The sequence below is a fragment of the Macrobrachium rosenbergii genome, chromosome 41 (genome assembly GCF_040412425.1).
Source record: "Macrobrachium rosenbergii isolate ZJJX-2024 chromosome 41, ASM4041242v1, whole genome shotgun sequence".
Lineage (NCBI taxonomy): Eukaryota > Metazoa > Arthropoda > Malacostraca > Decapoda > Palaemonidae > Macrobrachium > Macrobrachium rosenbergii.
The window spans coordinates 35380004-35402653 of NC_089781.1; the positions used below are offsets into that span (position 1 = coordinate 35380004).

The 22650-nt window shown below is 36.4% G+C and overlaps 1 protein-coding gene across 3 annotated transcripts in view; it reads left to right on the top strand.

Moving 5' to 3' along the window:
- The window catches only part of LOC136826797 (ecdysone-induced protein 78C-like), a 454270-nt gene that overhangs the window by 139463 nt on the left and 292157 nt on the right, over positions 1–22650 (top strand). For all 3 annotated transcript variants that reach the window (XM_067084235.1, XM_067084232.1, XM_067084233.1), the window contains exon 2: positions 9635–10308. In XM_067084235.1, coding sequence (XP_066940336.1) covers positions 10157–10308 — 152 coding nt within the window. In that variant the 5' untranslated portion in view covers positions 9635–10156. The remainder of the gene's footprint in view (positions 1–9634; positions 10309–22650) is intronic.

Genomic DNA, 22650 nt, shown 5'->3' on the forward strand with positions numbered 1-22650 from the left:
TATATATATATATATATATATATATATATATATATATATATATATATATATATATATATGTGTGTGTGTGTGTGTGTGTGTGTGTGTGTGTGTGTGTGTGTGTGTGTGTCCAATTTTAGACTGTAAGTAGTGTTGTCGTCTTCAGTAGACGGGTAGGTGAACGGATGCCAGACGCCCATTCTCGCTTTCACCTTTAATTTCACTGATTATTTTTAGTTCCATTTAATACCATCTGGTGTCACACCAGAGGTCGTACTTATCACGTTTATTTATGTTTTCTGTGCTATTTCTTTTTAATGTCCATTTAATATTGCCAATGGGATGGTAGGAATCTGAACAAAATAACTTGCTGGAACCTGTGAAACTTTTTACTGATCAGTATACATCGTGGGAAAAAAATCCCTGTCAGTATCTGATCAATAGTTTCAACCTGTTATTGTCATTTGATTTGAAATTTAACCTAAAACAGCTCTCATTATTAATATTCAAGTGTTCATATCATGTAAGAACTTCGATAAAGGTACTGATAAAGGTACGCAGCCGTTATTCATGTAAACAGTTGTGTGCTGCTTATGCATAAAAGACGGTATTATCCTTCTCGTAAATTTTCTTCCTTCTAATTAGTGATTGCAAATATATCAAAACTTCTCATTGCCATATCAAACACTGACCCTTCTCTCTCTCTCTCTCTCTCTCTCTCTCTCTCTCTCTCTCTCTCTCTCTCTCTCTCTCTCTCTCTCTCTCTCTCTCGTAAGTAGCATATTGGACGTTATACCAGGTCACTGAGTTAGAACAAATTTCCAGCATAAACGCTACTATAATTTAAACACTACTCATTTTACTTAAACTATATAATTGCCATTCCTTATTCAAGAATAAGTGCTCATCTATCTACAGAAGCTCATTTTTACCATAGAAATATTACGCAGATTTTGGTCACTTTATGATTTGATCAGCCTCTTTGCAGTTGCTTCATGCACTCTGTTCCCTGACCTTGACTGAAAGAAGTGAGTTTAAATTTCGGCTATCGGAATTAAAAACAAAGTATGGATTAGTTAAAAATAAAGATTAGTGGTTGTCAGTGCATTGACCTTGACTGAAAGAGTAAGGTTATTAGACAGTATTGTCTTGTTTGCCCGAATGAACAAGGAACAAATGGGTTTGAAATAAAGACCAGTGGCAGTATAAACGTCGACCTTGACTGAAATAGTGAAAGATTTGTACGTTTACATCAACAAGGCACCGATGAGCTTGATATAGAAGCCAGTAAACGCAAAATGGACTTTAAACAAAAAGAAAGGACGACTGTAATAGACATAAAACAAAAAGAAAGTTCTACTTGAAACTTTGGCAATAAACTGAGTAAAAGAAGATAAAAAATAAACAGAATGGCGGGAATAAATGTTTACAAGATAAGCATAAGCTGAAGCTAACGTAGCGATTAATTCACACCCAGTTGTTCGTCGGCTGTCGGCGACTCAGTCTCGTGTTATTTTGGGAAATGTCAGAGGCACTGATTTAAGTCCTTTTATGGCTACACAGAGATGGTGGATGAGGGGGTGGGGAGGGGGGGAGGTAGACGACAAACGCTAAGAGTCACGCTGTCAAGTAGAGGAGGAAGCGTGGAAGGAAAGAAAGACGAATGATAAAGAGAATGTTAGCGTGTATGAGGAAATTGAGACACAAAAAATAGGAGAGAATTTTGTTTGCTCTGTTCAAAAGACTATATTATTTCCTTCCTTACTCGCTGTCTTGATTGTTTAAAAATCCAAGGATTGTGCAAAATGCTACATGACCCAAGAGCCTGTTCTTGAGATTTTGGTGATGAATATCATTAAGTGCAATTTAAATTCTTTTATATAAGAATCAATCGCTTCCGAAGAAAAGAGTTGGTAATCGCTTCATGACCGACCTTGAAAGCATTACACGAAAATCATTATGGCCTCTATGAAAACGAACGCTCTAATATGAAGTGGGCCTTGAGGTACAATCGAAATTTCATACAAGGTGATTTTTGCTTGAGTGTAGGGTATCATAGAGAGAGAGAGAGAGAGAGAGAGAGAGAGAGAGAGAGAGAGAATAATAATAATAGTAAATTTGTAATGCCTTCCAGCTATAACTCCTGAACGAATTATTCATTTATACCTTCATTGTGATGCAATGGTGAATATTGCAGGCTTCTCTCTTCACTCATTCAACAGTGGAGGTTTGTTAATCCGTCTCGACATCGTCTCGGTGTACGGCTGAAAGGGACAAAAAAAAAAAGGAAAGATAAATGAAAAGCATGGCAGTGTCAGTACAATTCCCAACTCATTCATTTTGTTTTATCGCATTAGAAATACATCTCATTAATATATCTGTTTTTTGGCGGATCTTTCCGAGAAAGTGACCCCCAAGGGTTTTAATTGGGTATGTATTCATCTTCGCGGCGTCTTTAGCACAAGCTCGTTGGAGATTACCGTAGAAACATAAACCAAAGACTGTAAATATCATAAAGATAATGACTTCCAAAAATATTAGTCTTAGATAACGACCCCCAAAAACCCTTGGGGATCACTTTCTAAGAAAGATCCGTTTTGGCTTCCCACGATTTGCTATAAAGTAAATTGAACGATTCAGTATTTTTTTTCTACGTGTATGAGTTTTCTTTCGTTCTTGAGAGGTAAATTAAATCGGTTATATGCTGCAAATATCTTCAGTTCCTCGGTCCTTCATTCGTACCAGGGAATCGAATATTGGCATAACTCATGACGTGTCCATTTTCTGTGTATCTCATTATTCCAGTGTTTGCAACTCATTTCACATGATTAATATCATAAAACCCTCTGACCATTAAACAAACACGGCATAGCGGCAGCAATTCGTTCTTATGGAGCTGGAGAAAGAGGCCACACATCAAGAGCCATACAAACAAAGGAGTTAACACACGAGGAAACCGTTCATCAATAAACTCCCTACATGTATTGAGAATTTTTCTTCTTAATCGTATGTTTCCTTTATTGGTTCTCATGTTATTTGTAGGCATACTCCTGAGGGCGTCTTTCTTTTTCGAGAGAATGTAGCCTGGTGAAGAGGCATTTCTGTTCATTAAGTTCTCCACGTTCTGAAACTGAGGTCTGGAAAATTTTGTCTTTCCACCTCTGCCCATTTATGCATGAAGGTTTAATGAGCTGGTCAGTAATATTACACTGCTTTATGTTATTGTCTAATATCTGTTATGAGAGACAAATATGCAGTCATTTGTAATACGTCCTTGCGATGTTTTGCGTGCACACACACACACACACACACACACACACACACACACATATATATATATATATATATGTGTGTGTGTGTGTGTGTGTGTGTGTGAGTGAGAGAGAGAGAGAGAGAGAGAGAGAGAGAGAGAGAGAGAGAGAGAGAGAGAGAGAGAGAGAGATGCTTGCATGCATTTAGACGTGCATTATAAGTTAACAATGGTACGAATACGTATGGCAGAATCTGTTATGTGTATGTATATATATATATATATATATATATATATATATATATATATGTGTGTGTGTGTGTGTGTGTGTGTGTGTGTGTATGCATGTATGTGTGTGTCATAGAATAATTAATAATATAAATAGGTGTGATTATAAATAAGAAATGAAACCACCAACCGTAGTGGCACAGATTCAGGTAGCGAGCTCATGTAAATAAAACTTAAAAAAGATTAACAATGTACTTGTGTCACAAAAATTTGTGCAGACTTCGTTCATAATGTACACTGTTTAACTCTTGATACTTCTGTTCATTCCTATAATATAGATATCGCATTCCAGTGCATACAGTGAAGTTGTATATCATTGCCTTGCATTGGAAATAACTAAACGTGATAGTGGTTGAAGATACGAGTTTTCAGCCCCTAACCACCGACTGACAGTTTTCATGACATGAAACGGTTTGCCTTCCTTAGTGCTCTCTTTTTGCTTGTGAATAACAGAGGTTCGAAGTCAGTTAACGTGATGTAATTTGCTGTAACTGTTTGACTTTCAATTCTTACTCTATCATATCCGCCAGTGGGGAGACCTGGTAAAATCGATTTCATTAAGCTCGTCTCCTTTTATTTTACATAGTTAATCACCGCCACTGAACAAAGGAAAATGGATTCTCGTCTTTTTCAGTTCCGCTTCATAACTCTTGCTGTTCTCTTCTCTAAATTACATAACCATGTGCATTCAAAAATGTATATGTTCCATTTAAAAGGACGTTATTATCTTATTGACGCGGGCTCACGTGGTGATCAGAGAATAATTAAATAGTGGAATTTATTTCTCGAATCGGATCATGCAGTCTATTACAGCTGTTACGTTTCTTGAATTTCTTCCCATTTTATCATCCCAATAGGAGATTATAGAAGTGACTCAACAAGACAATGATTCTTTAATGCGAAACAACGATAAACTATGTGTAATGAATTCTACCTTTAGAATTGCGGTCGACAGTACCTCTTCGAACCTTTCTTCTTGATTAAACTGGCCTTATGCCAGCATGGGATCTTGCTCTCGGTACCCAGCCTTTCTCTTACCACGGCAGCCTGTATCTGTGTGCATATGAAAGTACCTTGGTGTGAGATTCTAGACAGCACCCTCATTTTAGACGTGTTGAGAGACCCAATAACTTTAATCATTTAATAATCAAATTAAAAAATACTTTATTCATTAAAGTGTTTTTATTTGATTATTGGTAAAATGTGTTTATTCATTAAAACATTTTACCATAGAAATGGTCATTCTTACAGACACACACAAACACACGCACACAGGGAATTTGCATTGACATTAACGTCAATTAGCAATATGTCTGAAATGGTTTTAATTATCTTTTTCCATCTTCATTATTGGTGAAAAGCCTTCCATCCCTTCTCTCTCCTTCTCAGGAGGAGCTGTTCTATTCTGACCTTGCTTTTGCAACGCTCTTTCTTCTCGTCCTTGGTACCTTGAGTCTGCTGAAAGCTAACGAATGAATGAATAAGGGCTTGTGAAAAAGTATTTGCTTCGAGTTTCCAGTTTGTCTGAGCAATCAACGTAAGGCGGGGTCGCATTTTCATCTGCTAAAATTATTCGGCATTACTGTGGATTTCCAGATGATTTTGTTTTCTTACAAACTGAGCATGGGTAATTCCGCAAAACAGTCTTGTAGTTTTTTATCGAGCGAATCGCCCATAATTTTGCGATATCACACCATGAATATACGTGCCCTCACGAATGACGAAATAAGCTGAGAGGTGGAACATCCAGAAATTTGCACTTTCGTGAACACATTTCCTACAACAGATGTCCTAATAGCATTTATACCAGACGATCAGGAAAATGGAGTTTGCGCACGGTACATGAAGAATCATGTACCAGAAACCAGAACCCTGTTTGAGTACTTACCACTGAGATAATTTAAAGACTGACACCTATTTATAGCAATTCCTTTCTCTTGCTGTCATGATGCCATCAAATGAGTTATGCTAGTCGTAATTTTAGCATGATGACGCAAAACAATATTTTCTGAAGCCCTAACAAGTTTCACAGGTATTAAAGGGACCTTGAACCAACTGATTTTACTAATCATTTTGATCATGATAGTGGTGTTACTGCGCCTAATTTCATCAGTAAGATTTAGCTGTCATTTGAGTGGGATATCTTGAGAAATATCAATATTTCAAAGACTTGCAGACAGACTTCAATTTCGACTTAACGTGTCATCTGCTGAGTGCGAACATCATTTTTATCTAACGATGTAGCTTTACTGACGATGAAAGCTACAGTTAGAAAAGCTTGAACTTTTATAGGAAAATATTATTCCTGAAATAAAAATTTACATTTCATCTTACGAAAATAAAAAAACAAAAAAAACGAAAATTAGTCTCTTAATACTAAGCCGGTTTATCTAGCCAATACCCCAAAGATTTAGGAAAATTTTTTCTTTTTTAGCAACGAGACGAGGTATTTTGTCCAATTACTTCTTAGCTTATGAGTTTTACAGGCTCTTAAGATATGAAGCCAATTGGTTTTCAAAATAGTACTAGGATTGTTCTACTGGAAAATCAGTATACATGCGCTTGTGTTTCTGTGCGGTGGAAGTGGAAGGCAATAGAATACTAGTGTCCTCAGCTCATGGTTCTCGAGAAATGGGTAAAGAAAACATGCACAGAATACAGTCGTTAATTCTTTTCGTTAATTATAAGCAAATCTGTCTTTAGAAGCCAAAATTTGCACCCATTGTTCTATAACAAAAGCACGAAAAGGCCCGCCAATCCAGGCCAGGATATACACCAAATGACAGCGCGAACAGACCAGAAACGCACCCTTACCTAATCTAACCTCATCTATGACGCACTGACGAAGGGGGTTGGGCTGGATACCTCCACTGTGCCCCCACCCCCTTACCCAAAAGCATATCCTAGTGATGTTTTGACACTGAGATAACTAATTGCATTTGCTGTGGCCATTTGTTGCGTTGGTCATTCACTGTTTACTTGTAGTAGTATAGCCTCCTCGCACTAACCTGGCGGAGAAGCCCCGCCCACCACTGTAACTGTATGGATTGCAGGATTCGTCAGTATTGTATCTATTTCGAATTTAATCAATAACAAGCATACAAAATATAGCATATCATTACAAAATTTTGATGTAATATATAAATTTCTATTTTTTCTGCATAGTTGCTGTCACTGAAACACCTGTCATTGTATAAAAAAAAAACGAAGAAAAAAACGAGTGCAACTGTATGCAAAGAAAGGGGAGGCGTGCTGGTTAATGGAACAGCCATTGTTTTGGCGGGATATGGAATCTTACACTTGTCACCTCATCAGCTGATTTCATTGACGTCAACAAATTTCTGATATTTTTCATCCCATTTGAAGGTAAATACTTACATAGCTTCATATATTTACCTATTTGATTTCCTGCGTAATCTAACACAAAGTAAAGGTGTCTTTTTATATTATATTCGTAATGAGCGATCGGAGGAGGAAGATCAGATAAGCATTGCCCATAGTAGGTCTATTAATAATTTTCCCCAGCTCTCCAGTTCCAATCCAGTTGTTAAGGGCCACACGTGTCCGTAGATGGTTGGTTAGGAATGGAAGGTTTGATCCAGTTCAACAAAGATGGGTAAACTTTCAGAAAAGTGTTAGATATCTCCTAACAAATAGTGAAAAAAAAAACTGGTCTAAAACGAGGCATTTTCTTCCATCCGTTTTGTTTTATTTATTTTTTGTATTTTATTTTTATCTTTTTTTTGTTTTGTTTTGTTTATCCAGTGGCAATAATGAGTACCAGTATAAGATTTTTATCACAGAGCTGAACTAGAGTTACAAGAGTTCTTATTCCACATGTAGTCAAACTCAGAAAATTATCATCGCTAGAATTTAGAATACTTGGAGATAGTTGCGGTTCACAGATCGGTTAGGCTATTTACTAAAATTCCTTGGTTAAGTGGTTGAATCTGGCGGAGCCGATTGGTAGCCTCGCATGGGTCTAGTTCCAATAATTGTATGAACCAAAAAATTATATTTCTTCTTTATTTACCCTTTGTTTTATGCGACTATACATTTAAGCAATTATATTAAGAGGTTTGTTTATGAATTTATGCAGTCGTATCGTAAATGAACCTGTAGGCTATAGGCCTATATGTGGTTAATTGCCTTCGTTTGCTAACATTCACTTTTAAATTATAACTTTAACGTTATGTCATTTTAATACATGCTTCTTGGCTTATAGGAAAGATACATACATATGATTTTTCGACTGATATTTCCCGATTTAGTATTATTATTACTCAATAAATACATTAAAAACTATATAGCTTTTTTATTTCCCCTTCAATTAGCTCGAAAATAGCATAAAATTTACGTAGTCCTATAGCAAATTAATTTTAGATCACCTTGAACCAAAGAGTATTGCTCTTACGATTTAACCCAAACATAAATTCAAATACAAATTAAAGATTAGTTAATCAGTAAAAATAATTATTTGTGTTGTCGCCAAAACAATGGCTGTTCCATTAACCAGCACGCCTCCCCTTTTTTGCATACAGTAGCACTCTGGTTTTTTTTTCTTCGTGTGTTTTTATACAATGACAAGTATTTCAGTGACAACAACTATGCAGAAAGAATAGAAATTTATATATTGCATCAAGATTTTTGTAATGATATGCTATATTTTGTATGCTTGTTAATGATTAAATTCGAAATAGATACAATACTGACGAATCCTGCAAGCTATGCAGGTTAGTGCGAGGAGACTATAGTAGTATATAGAGTTTAGGCCAAAGGCCAAGCACCGGGACCTATGAGGTCATTCAGCGCTATAAAGGAAATTGGGAGTAGGTAGGGTTGAAATGGTAACAAGAGGAAATCCTCGCAGTTTCACTATAAATCAATTGTAAGGAGAGAGGAGAAAGTAAGATGGAAGAGAGATAATTTGAATGGAGGTACAGTAAAAGGAATGAAAGGGGTTGTAGCTAAGGGGCGAAGGGACGCAGCAAAGATCCTTAAGTAATGCCTACAATGCACCCCGTGATGTGCACTGTAGGCAATACCCCCCTACTTGTAAAATATTCATTTATTCCATTCATCATGCAGGTCTTTCCATCACTTCCCGGAGCTTCAATTTCTGGGGCAAGTCACTATTCTTAGTGGAAAACAAAATGCCATGACTACCTACAGTGACTCAACAATCATCTTCTGTAAGACGAACGTAGCTAGACTCTTCGGATTCTCTTTGTAGACTTACCATTACTGGACTAGTAGCATGAGTGTTTTTCTTGTTCTTTAAGATGATGCTACCAGTACTTCGCCTGCAAGTCATGAAGATTTGCGGCATTTTTCTTGTACCAAGTGTACAATTTCAGGGACCCCTGGAGTTTGTTAGCTGTACAATTAACCACCCAGTTCAAAGCCATTATTTCCGAAATCAACACGAGTGCTGCTACGACAGTAATAAGCCAGGTTTCAACGAGATATTAAGTTGACGTTCAAACATTGCCCTTGCGTTTCTTTTTAAAATGGTTGATCAAATATGCATGATCAAAGAGTAATTGGTGAGAGAAGAAATATCTAAGAGGGAATGCAAAAATAATTCTAATGTAAAGGAATGAATAAAGAATTGAAGAGTAAAAATCTGATACCGTGGACAAAGAAAAGACACTGATAAAAAGGATGCATCATGTAATGGAGACAATAGGCAAACTGATAAAAGATATTTCATCATCATTCATACAAGAGGAAAAGGGGTAAACATAGCAGTGCCTGCTAACTGCTGTAGCCTACTGCTTTCTCTCAACTCCTCCTATTAAGGAAAATTGCTGAGTTTCATATGTATATTATATATATATGTGTGTGTGTGTGTGCGTGTGTGTGTATGTATATCTGTATTCATGCATGTATGTATGTGTGTGCGGGTTCTTTGCTCTCTTTATTCATTACGGATGATGTTGATTTCATAGATATGGGCTATTTCCAGTCTTGGCAGCCACCCACAAAAAAAGTGTTATAGATATTCATGTCAAAACACTCAGACAATTAGCCTATTTTTCTTTTCCAAGTAACATCAGGCAAAACATCAAATTTCCAACGACTCTTTGCTAATACAAACCTTTTCTCTCATTGCAGGGACTACGGAGTTTCAAGCTGAACCTTCATCATCTTCATCATCATCATCATCATCATCTCCATCAAGACCATCATCATCATTACCACGATCTCCCTCAGGTAGAGAGTATACGGGTGGAACGGAAGAAGAGGAAATTTTTTTCTCTGCGATTTCTGTCTCTCTCTTTGTTTGTAAGCATCCATGGTGTGATCTCTCTTCATGACCGTCATCATCTGCCGTGATCGATCCCACAACAGGGTATTTAGCATTAAGTTGTATATTTTTATCGAAGCCCATCCAAGTTGCCTAAAACCAATAGACGTTTAATCCCCACCTGAAGAGTCGCCCACAAGTTTCTCTGGACTGAATCGGTCTCGGTGGTAAAACGTGGAAAGTGAACCTTTTGCGAGTGAGGAAGCGATAAACATTATTTCCATTTGGAAGTGACGATGTTCCGTACGCGCTGCCGGTGTGTGAAAGCGTAAAGGGCCTGCTGTGAAAATTGAAGAGAGTCATTCGAAGGACTTGGCACCTTCTTCAAAATGATGATGAGCATGCCCGTGACGTCACTAGCAGGAGGGGCGGTGCCATCGCCGTTGACCAATCATGGTCACGATCTCGCCTCTCCTCCGGCCAATCACAGCCACAGATTCGACTTTGCACCGCAAACGTCACCAACTTCAACATTTATCAGGTAAAGTGATATTATTGAGAACAGTCGGGCAAAATGTAGTACACATTAACATATTCAATAAAGTTATACATTGAACACAAAAAGTGCTTGACTGGGAGGCACTTCGGCATTGTACTTGGGAATACCAAGGACACTTGTATCTATCAGTACACCACATTCATCTATTTTCCATTCATTATTTTACGTAAATTTATAGTCATTCATTATTTTACATAAATTTACAGCCATTCATTATTTTACATAAATTTACAGTCACTCATTATTTTACATAATTTACAGTCACTCATTATTTTACATAAATTTACGTTCATTATTTTACATAAATTTACAGTTAATGCTTATATTATTTTTAAAAATATTCATATTCTTCTTAGAAAAGCATTTCTTTGATTAAAAGAAATAATTTTTAACATACAATTTTCAATTCGCCTGAAGTATCCAAAAGTTGTCTACCAACAAAAGATAGTCGACAACAATCATGTGCCTCTGTAAATAAACCACACATCTCTAGAAGGGCTAAACAGCAGGTGTATTGATTTAGTGTCATGAGTGAAGGGCTTTTTGAGGGTCCTGTCCGGTAGGTATTTATTCACACGTCTGTCAAGCGAGAGTAGATCGCCATCCGTCCCCCTCACGGATTTCCACAAATGACCATCCAGATTTCATTCATTGGGAGCTCTCCGCAATCCAATCCCTCATCAGGCAGGAGAAAAACTTTGCAAATTCCACCCTGGACAAGTCCATTTCTGATTACCAGTTGCCTCGTCCCTGATAATGCCACGACCATCAATAATTTCTTGTTTGATGGTGAAGCAAACTGGATGAAACTATAACACTGGGAGAACTAATAATATAATTGACAGTGATCATGCTTATGGTATCTTTTTACAATTGATTATATCTTTAGCCTTTTTGACACGTACAGTAAGTATGCAAAGACACACACACAGACTCACATATATACATATATATATATATATATATATATATACATATATACTTATATATATATATATATATATATATATATATATATATATATATATATATAAGTATACTATATATACTTATATATATGTGTGTGTGTGTGTGTGTGTGTGTGTGTGTGTGTGTGTGTGTAATACTTAGACATAAAAAACGTATAATATTCACATGTTCGTACTTACTTGTCCACGTCTCCATCAAATACTGAAAGCAAGATCACTCACTACAACATCATTCTTTTGAGTTTTGGTTCAGAGAATTCATACATTCTTAGCACTACTATTGTCAGCTTTTTTTGCGTTCCTCCCTAAAAATTCTGGTTTCTTAACCACGTGTTCGAAACATTTCCGTCTTTCTTGAAATTTAAATTCCTCTCGTTCCTGGGGCTTCAAGTTTTTAGTTTTCCGTAAAAGAAAACTATTGTGCCGGCTTTGTCTGTCTGTCCGTCCTCAGATCTTAAAAACTTCTGAGGCTAGAGGGCTGCAAATTGCTATGTTGATCATCCACCTTCCAGTCATCAAACATACCAAATTGCAGCTCTCTAGCCTCAGGAATCTTTTTTTTATTTTGTTTTAGGTTAAGGTTAGCCATAATCGTACTTCTGGCAACGCTATAGGTACCAACAACATAGTCCACCACCGGCCAGTGGCTGAGTTTCATGGGCCGCAGCTAATAGCTTTATGGACTTTGGCTGAGGCCACCACCGGACAGAAAACTCGATTGCGCCGAAGAAACTTCAGCGCATTTTTTACTTGTTTCTAGGCTGCGAAGGGAGTCTGTGCTACTTCTTCGTTCATAATGAGCTTATTCAAATATCTCTTTATATATTTATTCCTCTCTCTCTCTCTCTCTCTCTCTCTCTCTCTCTCTCTCTCTCTCTCTCTCTCTCTCTTAGGTGATTTCTATCTCAGCCCTTTCAAAATGCGTTCCCATATTTTTTTTATTATTCAGTCTTATCAAACTTCCTGTTCAAAACAGCACACACTCATGCAATTCCTATAAAACGTTTCCGTAGATCTTGTGTTCATTTTTTTTTTTTTTTTGAGCACGAGCGTGTATGTACAGCAGATGCATATGTCCAGTCGTGTTTGTATAAATGAAAGATACTGCAGTACACGTTTGTTTGTCTGCGCATACGTGTTTATTTATTCCTTAACCTTTATAAAGTTGGACACGCGGAAGGGAAACAGCCAAGCGTGAACACTACGGCTCCCGAAGGGGTGTCTCGCCCTATGACACACCCAGGACGTTCAAATAATTGAAAATGAAATTCAAGAGCCCCGTCGAGGAATAACTTGGGCTGGGTTGTGAATTTTGGATCTTCGTTTTCCATAACATAAATTCTGAAGTCGGGAGCATCAATAACCACCCTGTTGCACCTGCAATGTCTTCGAGGTCTTGCAATAAACAGCGACGGTGGGTGCGAGTATTTCGCTCTGCCCCTGGATAGGTTGTGAATGATCATTTCGCTCGTTGGAAAGTCCTCCGGTGACGTCATTTTTATTGACTAACCGACTGAAAAGATTTCCTTGAAATGTTTGTTAACCAGCCTAAAAACCGTGGTGAGGAAATGGAGATCTCATTATGAAAGACAAAACATAAAATAAAACATTTACAGGTTGATGAAATCACACTTTTCGTACACAGCAGCTTATTTAATCAAAGAACAAAGCTTATCTATAATTAAGGGAAATACAATTAAACCATGTCAAAAATGTCATAAAATAAACCTTTGAACAAAAATAAATGGCCTCTGTCAACAAAACAGTTATAGATAAAACCTCGGGCTTTATTGAAGTATCAATCCACGCAGTCATTTTCCGTGACATCTTACTAGACGTTTGTTTAGACGAATCTTACCTGCCCTCCCAATTTGTTTAGAATAACACTTTTTAATTGTTTCTTTGTCTTGCTTCGTTAGTGTGAATGCATTTTATACACTCAGTGTAACAACTGTTTTTCACCTTTAGCAGTTTATTGATTAAACAGAACACTAGTACTACAGTATGTGCCGTTGAATTTCCACAGTAATAATATAATTATATATTTCAGAGATTTTTTAAAAGTACGTCACTGTGATTGCTATGAAAATATAAGATTCAATGTTTGTGAAAACGAAAATACTCGCAATATATTTGTTTAAAGATGCACACTGGCATACATACATACATACATACATACAAACTTACAAGCATATATATATGTTTATATTTCTGTTTTTCTCTGTATACGTTTTGCCAACAGACAGTCGCAAGTCTTTCACTCCTGTTGAATGTTATTTTCATTCTCATATGCAGATGCAGAAAAAGTAGGAAATAAACTTTGTTTTCATTGTTAGTTTCTTGGTTACAAAGCTATTTCATTTCATTAATTTAATTCCATCAAGCCAATACTTTAGGCCAGGGTTCAGATTTCTGCACACTGCCACTACTCGTTTTAATTAGCTCTGGTTCCTTCATTCCTGATTGTAGAGGTGCCTTACAACAGAAGTCATCTTGGTAAGTTGTTTTGCAAAACTTCCACATTTTTTGTTTTCTGTAAAAGAAAACAATGGAGATGGCTATTTGTCTGTCTGTCCGACTTTTCTGTCCTCCCTCAGATCTTAAAAACTATTGAGGCTGGTGCGTTGCTAATTGGTATGTTGATCATCCAACCTCCAATCATCAAACATACCAAATTGCAGCCCTCTAGCCTCAGTAGTTTTTATATTCTTAAGGTTAAAGTTAGCCATGATCGTGTGTCTGGTACCGCTATAGGGGCCAACAACAGACGCCACCACCGGGTCGTGGCTGGAAGTTTCATGGGCCGCGGCTGAGAGTTTCATGGGCCGTGGCTGAGAGTTTCATACAGCATTATACGCTGTACAGAAAACTGGATTGTGCCGAAGAAACTTCGGCGCATTTTTTACTAGTTTCTATGAAAACTGAGGCTAGGTCTCTACATCTACATGAGATTAGGTTTACACCACAGGAGGTTAGGTTTTCTCATCTCTCTAAATGGGTAACTGTTTGATCTATTGATGCACTTAATAGGACAATATGAAGGCATTCGATGCGGAAACTCGTAAATATTTATGAGTTCTATGTTGAAATTGAGAATTAACGAATAAACAATTTAAATGATAAAGTTAATTTGAAGCTACAATTAAAACTACTCTGATAAAAGGGATTTCGGTATAAGATAAGAAATATTCCATCCAAACATCAACAAGAGTTCATAATCTTGCGCTACAAACTGATAAATACGCCCATTTGAAAACAGTGTAAATCAAACCATATGAAAAGGGCAACTATATTTATTGTTCAAAGCCACAGTTTTCTCAAAACTGAGGATACCACTTTCATGAACAGACATTTTTCACTTTCAAAGCTTTGCAGGGAGTTGAAGGAAATTCTCATCGAGATTCTTTTGAGGAAAATGCAAGCTCTTATCCATAAGCCTAAACATTCAGCAAGCAAACTTACTCAAACATCAAAACGAATGCATGACATTGATATAATTGGTGAGGTCTAAACAAGAGGGTATCATTATGACTTCTCTGTTATATAAAATGTAACCTGTATCCATCTAATTCTTGTAAGAATAAGTTGCACCACAGTAAACAGAACTCCCACTCTTTCATTAGTCTAAGTAAAGTTAGTTTTCATGACAGGACGTTAATTATGTTGTCATTTATAAGCTGAATGCTTTTACTGTATTGTAGAAGTTCAAAAAAGGAAAATAACCTGAATAAAAGGTCGAAATGACGACCTGAATTTAGCCAAAAATAAACATTTCTGTATTTGCTGTCAAAAAGTATTCGCCAAATAAGATATAGATATATATAACTTTTTACCTTGTGCAAATCTAGAGCAGTTAATCTCTATTTATTTCACCCACTGTCCAGTAAAGCATATGACTGTAACAACATGTTTGAAGGTATATTGAAATTATAAATGGCATGCTGGGCCAGCTTATCTGCTGTTGGTGTGGCTTCTCTTCCCTGAGCTAGAGAAAACTGTATAGGTGCTTTTACAATGCTAATTTCCCTGTTAACTACAATATGTTCAGAGTAAGATGCATTGTATTTATCTTGTTCTTAAAATATAATTCTTAGTCTGTACTAAACATTCTTATGCAAGTTTTTCATAGTCCTACGGACGCTGGTTAAACAAATGTTCTTTTTTTTAAAAATGACCGTGTGCTTCCTCGTAGTTATTTGCCGTTCAGTAGTGGCAGCAGTTCAAGGCCTCCGACTTATAAATGTTTAGTATATTGTCCAGATTTGCTGGGTAAAGGTTTATATACCTCCTAAGAAATATGGTCTTCTGCCACATTGACTTTATTATTATTATTATTATTATTATTATTATTATTATTATTATTATTATTATTATTATTATTATACGGAATAACTCTGGCATACACAACGTAACAGCCCACCGAAGACGTTAATGAAGTTTCATGTTGAAACAGACCAACGGAAGACGAACAAATAGGATCTTCCAGCAATGGGCCGAAGTATACTACTGTAGTAGTTGTTAGGAATCTCTTCTAGAAGCTAAAGATATCGGGAACCTGTTGACAACTAGTCAGAGAAAATAAAAGTAGAATAAAAGGTCATTTTGAAGACTGCGGCATTAATAAACTGTTGCTGTTGACACTGAAGGCGTTACAAACACCTAGTTTTAAGGCAGCATTAAATTATTGCATTCTTTTACGTATATACTGTGAAAAATAGCTTACAGCAGTGCCATAGGTAACACCAAGTCTAGTCGAAAATTCAGAATCAGTAAGGGGGAGCTAAGCCTTATGGAGCGGTGGTATGGTCAGAGTTTGACTAATTTATAAAGTCTTGGATTTTTCATACCACTCTAACTAAACAACTTAGTGATTCCTTCAAAATTACTGTTAAACCTAGCAGCAATTTCACTTATCATTTAGGGATGAGAATAAGTGCCACATGAAATGCATTACTTACAAACAGTATTAAATTATTTTCTAGACCTACAGTCACGTCACTGGTAAAGCCTAAAAGCCACAAAGGTCCTACATCTAACACTAGCTATCAACAACAAATCCTCGCTGTCAGCCGCTTAAAAAAACTGTGAATGGGGTTATGAAACTCATATATCAGAGCCGACAGCCGCAAAGACAGTCTTGCAATCACTTTAAAACACTCTGAACTCGTATCATGTGCCAAAGCTGTCTTAGATGTAACTTTTGCATATATTAGAGAAGCAGAAGTGCCCAGTTGTTTACTGTCGACATAGTGTCTGTCAGGAGGCAATACTCTACAGTCAGGGTACTAAGAGAAGGTTGGTAAAATCAGATTTTCAATAACCTTTACAGTTAGCACTAGGATAGAGATACGCTTGTAATTGCCGCAATTATCATTTCTATATCACTTAAACTGTAAATTTAACCTCGCCCCGATAACAGCTTAATATACACATTTACATGCTTAATATTACATTTACATGTTTATATATATATATATATATATATATATATATATATATATATATATATAACATATATGAAAATATATTATTTCCGAGGTAGAGCAATTGGATATTAAAGGACGTTTGTAGCTTACTGATTGTATATGAATCACGGTGATGTGATAAAAAGTTATATATATATATATATATATATATATATATATATATATATATATATATATGTGTGTGTGTATGTGTGTGTGTGTGTGTGTATATTATATACATATATGTGTGTATAGTATGTATGTATGATGTATATGTATGTATGTATATATATATACATATATATATGTATGTGTGTATGTATAAATATATATATATATATATATATACATATATGTATATATGATATTATACATATATGTATATATATATATATATATATATATATATATATATATATATATATATATATATATATATATATATATATATATAGTATGACAGAAGATAAAATCGAGAGCGTCGTAGTAACAACGTGGCTACTTTTGCGGAGAGTCTGATCTTGAAAAGGCATGAAATCTGATGCAGCTACTTATGGTAGTAGCTTACCAGTAAAAGAATAAGCCATTAAGAAGCAAAGGTAAAGCTTGGGTAAAAGCTCGATGCTGTTTGAGTCCATTCCAATGAGGATATTACGGCCGAGCGCGGAGGAATAGTCTCATGGAACTTTAGCAAGTGATCATAAATTTCTTTCAGTAGAGTGTATTATACACCTGCTAATATGTACAATAGAAATAAAAATTAATGGTTTTGGTGTTGTTTGGCAAAGCGTCTGAGCAATGTTGCACAACTTACTTGTTTTGCTTACCTAATGTATTGAAACCAAATTAAAAAAAAAGTTCCTGCCAACTCTTGCAACAACAAAGAAGTATCGACTTATAACGAAAACTAAACACAAATACTTTTATGTAGAAGTATTCACAACTTAATGACTTCGCAGTAATAGGTAACATATGTTGTAATAACGAAGCCTAGATGCCAAAGAAATCTTCATATAATTGCTGTTTGTGCATAAATATCTCAAAAGGAAGCTTCATACATTGCTTACAGGACAACTAGTCATGTGAGCAGTGTAAATGAGCACTTAGGCTCTAAAGAAATACATCGTTTAATATGCAATTCCTACACAAACTGAGACAAGAATATGGAAATAAAGGAAGTCACCGCCAACAAAATTGAAGCAAATAATCGTTGCACCCGACCAGGTTATCGAAGTGTCACATATGTATGTGTCATCCACCATAAAGAAAATATAGAAGAGCCGAGAAGAAAATGTCTGAAAAGCGTTAACCATTTCACAGCCAGTTGACAGATTGGAGGACGTCAAGAAGTCGAAGGGTGACGACATTTGATATGCACTGAGACAGACCTGGAGCGAGTGAAAACAAGCTGCTACCAAAACCCATCAAATTGTTGAACAGCAAAAAATCAAGCAACACATCACAGGGAAAAAATGGCGAGAATATTCCCGATATGGCGCCGAGGTGGAGCTTCTGAAGGCACTGAGAAATTAAAGGAAAAATTTCTTTTTCAAATTAAATAAAACGAGGCGCCATGCTTACATTCATTTCCTCTCATGCGGCAAAGGCTGTTTATTATAAGGAGGACATAACTTCACAAAGTGCGTAAGAATGAAACCAAGAAAGAAACTAAAAATATACTATATTAGAATGAGAAAAGACATTATCTATCTATCTACCTCTGCTAGCGTATGGGCGAAATCCGCTTATTATTCGTGTTAAGATTAAAAAAGACCTTTCCGGTCAATTCTTTCTCTGGAATTTCACGTTCGGATCCTTAATTTCTGAGCCACCCTCCCTCCCTCGACCATTTTTCATATTCTTCCTTTGTAATCGTCTTTCGTCCCCCTCTCCCATCAATTTAGTCGCTGCTCTCCGCTAAATATTCCCCCAAAAGTCATAAGAAAGAGGGAAAAATATCCCCTTCCATCTTTTTCCCCCTCCTGTGTTTCTTCCCGGATGGTGATATCCCTTCTGCTCGTCACATGATCGCAACGAACGGCGATATCACGAGAAAACCGAGGTAGGTTTCTGTGATGACCTTCATGGCTGCTTCCTCTGGCTATCCCCGCTTGCAGTAAATTTCTTCCGCAACCCTCTTCTCCTACAACCAACTGTTAATTACCTGGTAAATATGTCGCTTTATGAGTTCAATCGCCGCGGCAAAGATGTCCTTTCATGAGTTCAGTTGAAGTGATAAAGATGCCACTTAATGAGTTCGATTTTCGTAATAAAGACTTTCGTTTATGAGACAAGTTCCTATGATAAAGATGGCCCTTTATAAGCTCAATCATTCGTGGGATAAATTTGTCCCTTTATGAATCCAATCCATACTATGAAGCTGTCCCTTTATGAGTTCAATTCCTGTAGTAAAGCCTGGCATTCATGAGTTCAGTTCACATTGGAAAGCATGTCTGTAAGTTAAAATCACGTTCAAAAGATTTCGTTTCATGAATTCAATTCACATGGTAGAGGTTTCTTGATAAGTTCGATTCACGTGATCAAGATGTCTATATGAGTTTAATTCCACTGACAAAGATGTTCTTTTATGCATTCACTTCACGTGGTAAAGATAAATGCCCCAATAAATTAAATTCTCGTGGTAAAGATATCTGTTCATAAGTTTAAGCACAGATCACCTTTCGCTCCAGAAACCATATTTTTACCGGAGGTATTCATTCACCTTGCTTTGAAGCAACGACGTTATATAATGCTGCAAAACAGACCACCTTCCCTATGCTAGATATCCTCTTTCCTTACCAAAGAATCTTAATCAGCCTACTTCAGCGCTATCTCTCAGGCAGGTACACCTCAGAGCCCTTTGAAAGTTCTCCGGCCGGTAAGTCAACAGCCACCTAGATCCTCTTCCGTTCTCCTCTTGGCTTTATCCTGGCCAAGATGCATTATTCAGGAGAACGGAGTGCTTCCCTTTGCTCACTGCTCTTCTTCGGCATCCCATTACAATCACTCTTCCTTACCGTGATTGACCTGACTTGACCGTTGCTTTCAAGTGGTTCGAAAACACTATATAGCTGCTGAACTTGAGTGTCTTTGGTACTTCTTCCTGCGTGTGAGAACTGTAGTGTCTAAGTGTGCCATTACCTTAGAAAGAAGCATCAATGGAAGTGAGGCATTCGATGCTTTTATTGAAACTTTAGTACCTTTATCCTAAGCAGAGATTTTGGACCTCAGACCTGTTGTATGAGAGAGAGACAGAGACAGAAACAGACACCGAGAGAGAGAGAGAGAGATCTGGAAAAAAATTAGTAAATTAGAAATGTATCCCATCTGCCGTAATCAAGAGCATAACGAGATTGCAAAGGTAGTCGACATTTAAAACTACTCTAAGCTAATGGATTATTAACATGTTTGTTCCTAGACATGTTTATGCTTTTAACTCATTTTTACAACAAAACTTGTGATAATGAACATTAAAAAATCTTTAAAATAAAACAAAAAAAATCTGTCTTTGACCTTTTGATGTCTTTTTACGTGGGTTTTTACGAATAATTTTTCTGTCTGTAATGTTAACATCACATGCATAAATGTTAGACACAGAAGCGATTTTACGCCAAGAATAGCAGTATTCTTTTTCACAGCAGCTGGCATTTAGGAGTTCACAGTTCAAAATCTTCCGTCTATAAGCTAATATTCTCTCTCTCTCTCTCTCTCTCTCTCTCTCTCTCTCTCTCTCTCTCTCTCTCTCTCTCTCTCTCGTTACGGAAGTAGTGCGTATTTCTCTTGGATATTTACCCTTGGAGAAAAAATTTACAAACTACTAGCTTTAGATTATGTAAAGTAATGTGTTGCAGACACACACGTGTAGAACGAAAAAGAACATTCATGATCTGAGAAGCTCCCATGAGTGACGAATTCGAGTAATTGATAAATTACGGTGTTTCATAAAACTGTCGTGAATTTAGTTTCAGCAGGCTGACAGACAAGCAAAGAAAGCTTGACCTGTTTATGACTTAAGCATCTTCATGTAATTGCTAAGTTCATTTTGATTACATAAACAGATAGAATATTAACTCTGTAAATAATTCAGAACAAAGCCTGGAATGATGAGAAATTCTTTCATTCGGGAAAAATTTCTAGAAATATATGAATCGTTGCAGTAATCATTATATTAGAAAATATTTCCACCGCAGCCAGGTATGTATGCGAAACAGAAAACCCCGAACTCAAAGAAGTGGTGTTACCTTCGTCTGAACAAAATATGAAGTCGTATTCAAACTGTTTGAATACCACGGTCATTCCGCTGCTCCTTATAGTTACTAAATGTACGCTTTATGAGATAAAAGGATAGAATATTTCGAATGTGATCGTAACATGAGACACCGAATGAATAAGCGCCTTACCAAGCCTCTTCGACTAAAACAAAAAAAAGAAAGAAAGAAAGAAAGCAGGCGCCTCCTTGACACCCCTAAGACCAGATCCAAACTGGACTGCCTCATGACCTAATGAACTGATTTATAACATTACATTATTTGCAACGCAAAATAACTTTGAGCAAAACATGTTTAGTGAATTCCATTCCGTTGTATTCAACCAAAAGCAATTATCTAAAAGTTTGTTTGATAGCAGGCTCCTTACGCAACATTCATTTCACGCAATCAACGGCAAATATACATTTGTAGAAACCTCATTGAAAGGTTACGTTTTCAGCGGAAGCAATTATGGTGTATTACTGATGCCTAAATTATATTTTCATCGATCGATTACGGTAGACAAGAGAGCGGAAAATTCTCAATTAAAACCTTGAATTATTGCATTTCTCCAATGTGATGACCGATATTATTTGGGAAAAGGCGAACTTTGGTGAAATATCAAGGAAGCGTTGGGTAATAGTGCTCCGTAGTTGCTAGGCAGATATATTCTCTCTCTCTCTCTCTCCCTCTCACTCTCTCTCTCTCTCTCTTTCATCTACCCTTTACTGTCTATCGGCCATGCCACCTACGTCAGTTTTAATTTCACAACAGAGAATTTTCTGCTCGTTTTCGTATGCTTAGATTTTAGCGCACTTGTCAATCGTTCCGAATCTCAGTCTAATTAGCTCTCTTCCCCTCTTTATTTTTGCAAGTGTGTTTACCTAACTATCATTTCATTTATATGTCTATTTGTTTATCCAACTGACTCCTCCTCCTCCTCCTCCTCCTCCTCCTCCCTTACCCAGAATCCCCTGTATTCCTACACCCTTCTCACTCAAACTTGCCTGAGCTTAAAGTTGAAGGCGGCATGCAGCAGCCGCACAGGCAAGCAAGCACAATTATATAAGAGAGAGAGAGAGAGAGAGAGAGAGAGAGAGAGAGAGAGAGAGAGATGAATAGAAAAACATGTTTGTTTGGAAGTGAACTTGGAACATGGAAGTGAAAAGAAAATCATTAAGACGTAATTAGATACGTGAACTAAAATTGCACTGATCAATTGTACTCGAATATCTTTGAACTAAGTACATAAACAGTTGAATTCATTTTTTATTCTCTGGTTTTTTGCTTTTTTTCATATTCCTAAGTTACATTATATGTTAATCCTTAAGTTAATAATCATTTATTTTTATTATTTACACAACCTGACACACACACACAAATACAGACGCAGACACACACACAAACACACACACGTATATATATATATATATATATATATATATATATATATATATATATATATATATATATATATATATATATATATATATATATATATATATATATATATATATATTTATATACATTTATGTATATATATATATATATAGTACATATATACATATAAGATAATGGGCGAGATAAGAGAGAGAGAGAGAGAGAGAGAGAGAGAGAGAGAGAGAGAGAGAGAGAGGGGGGGGA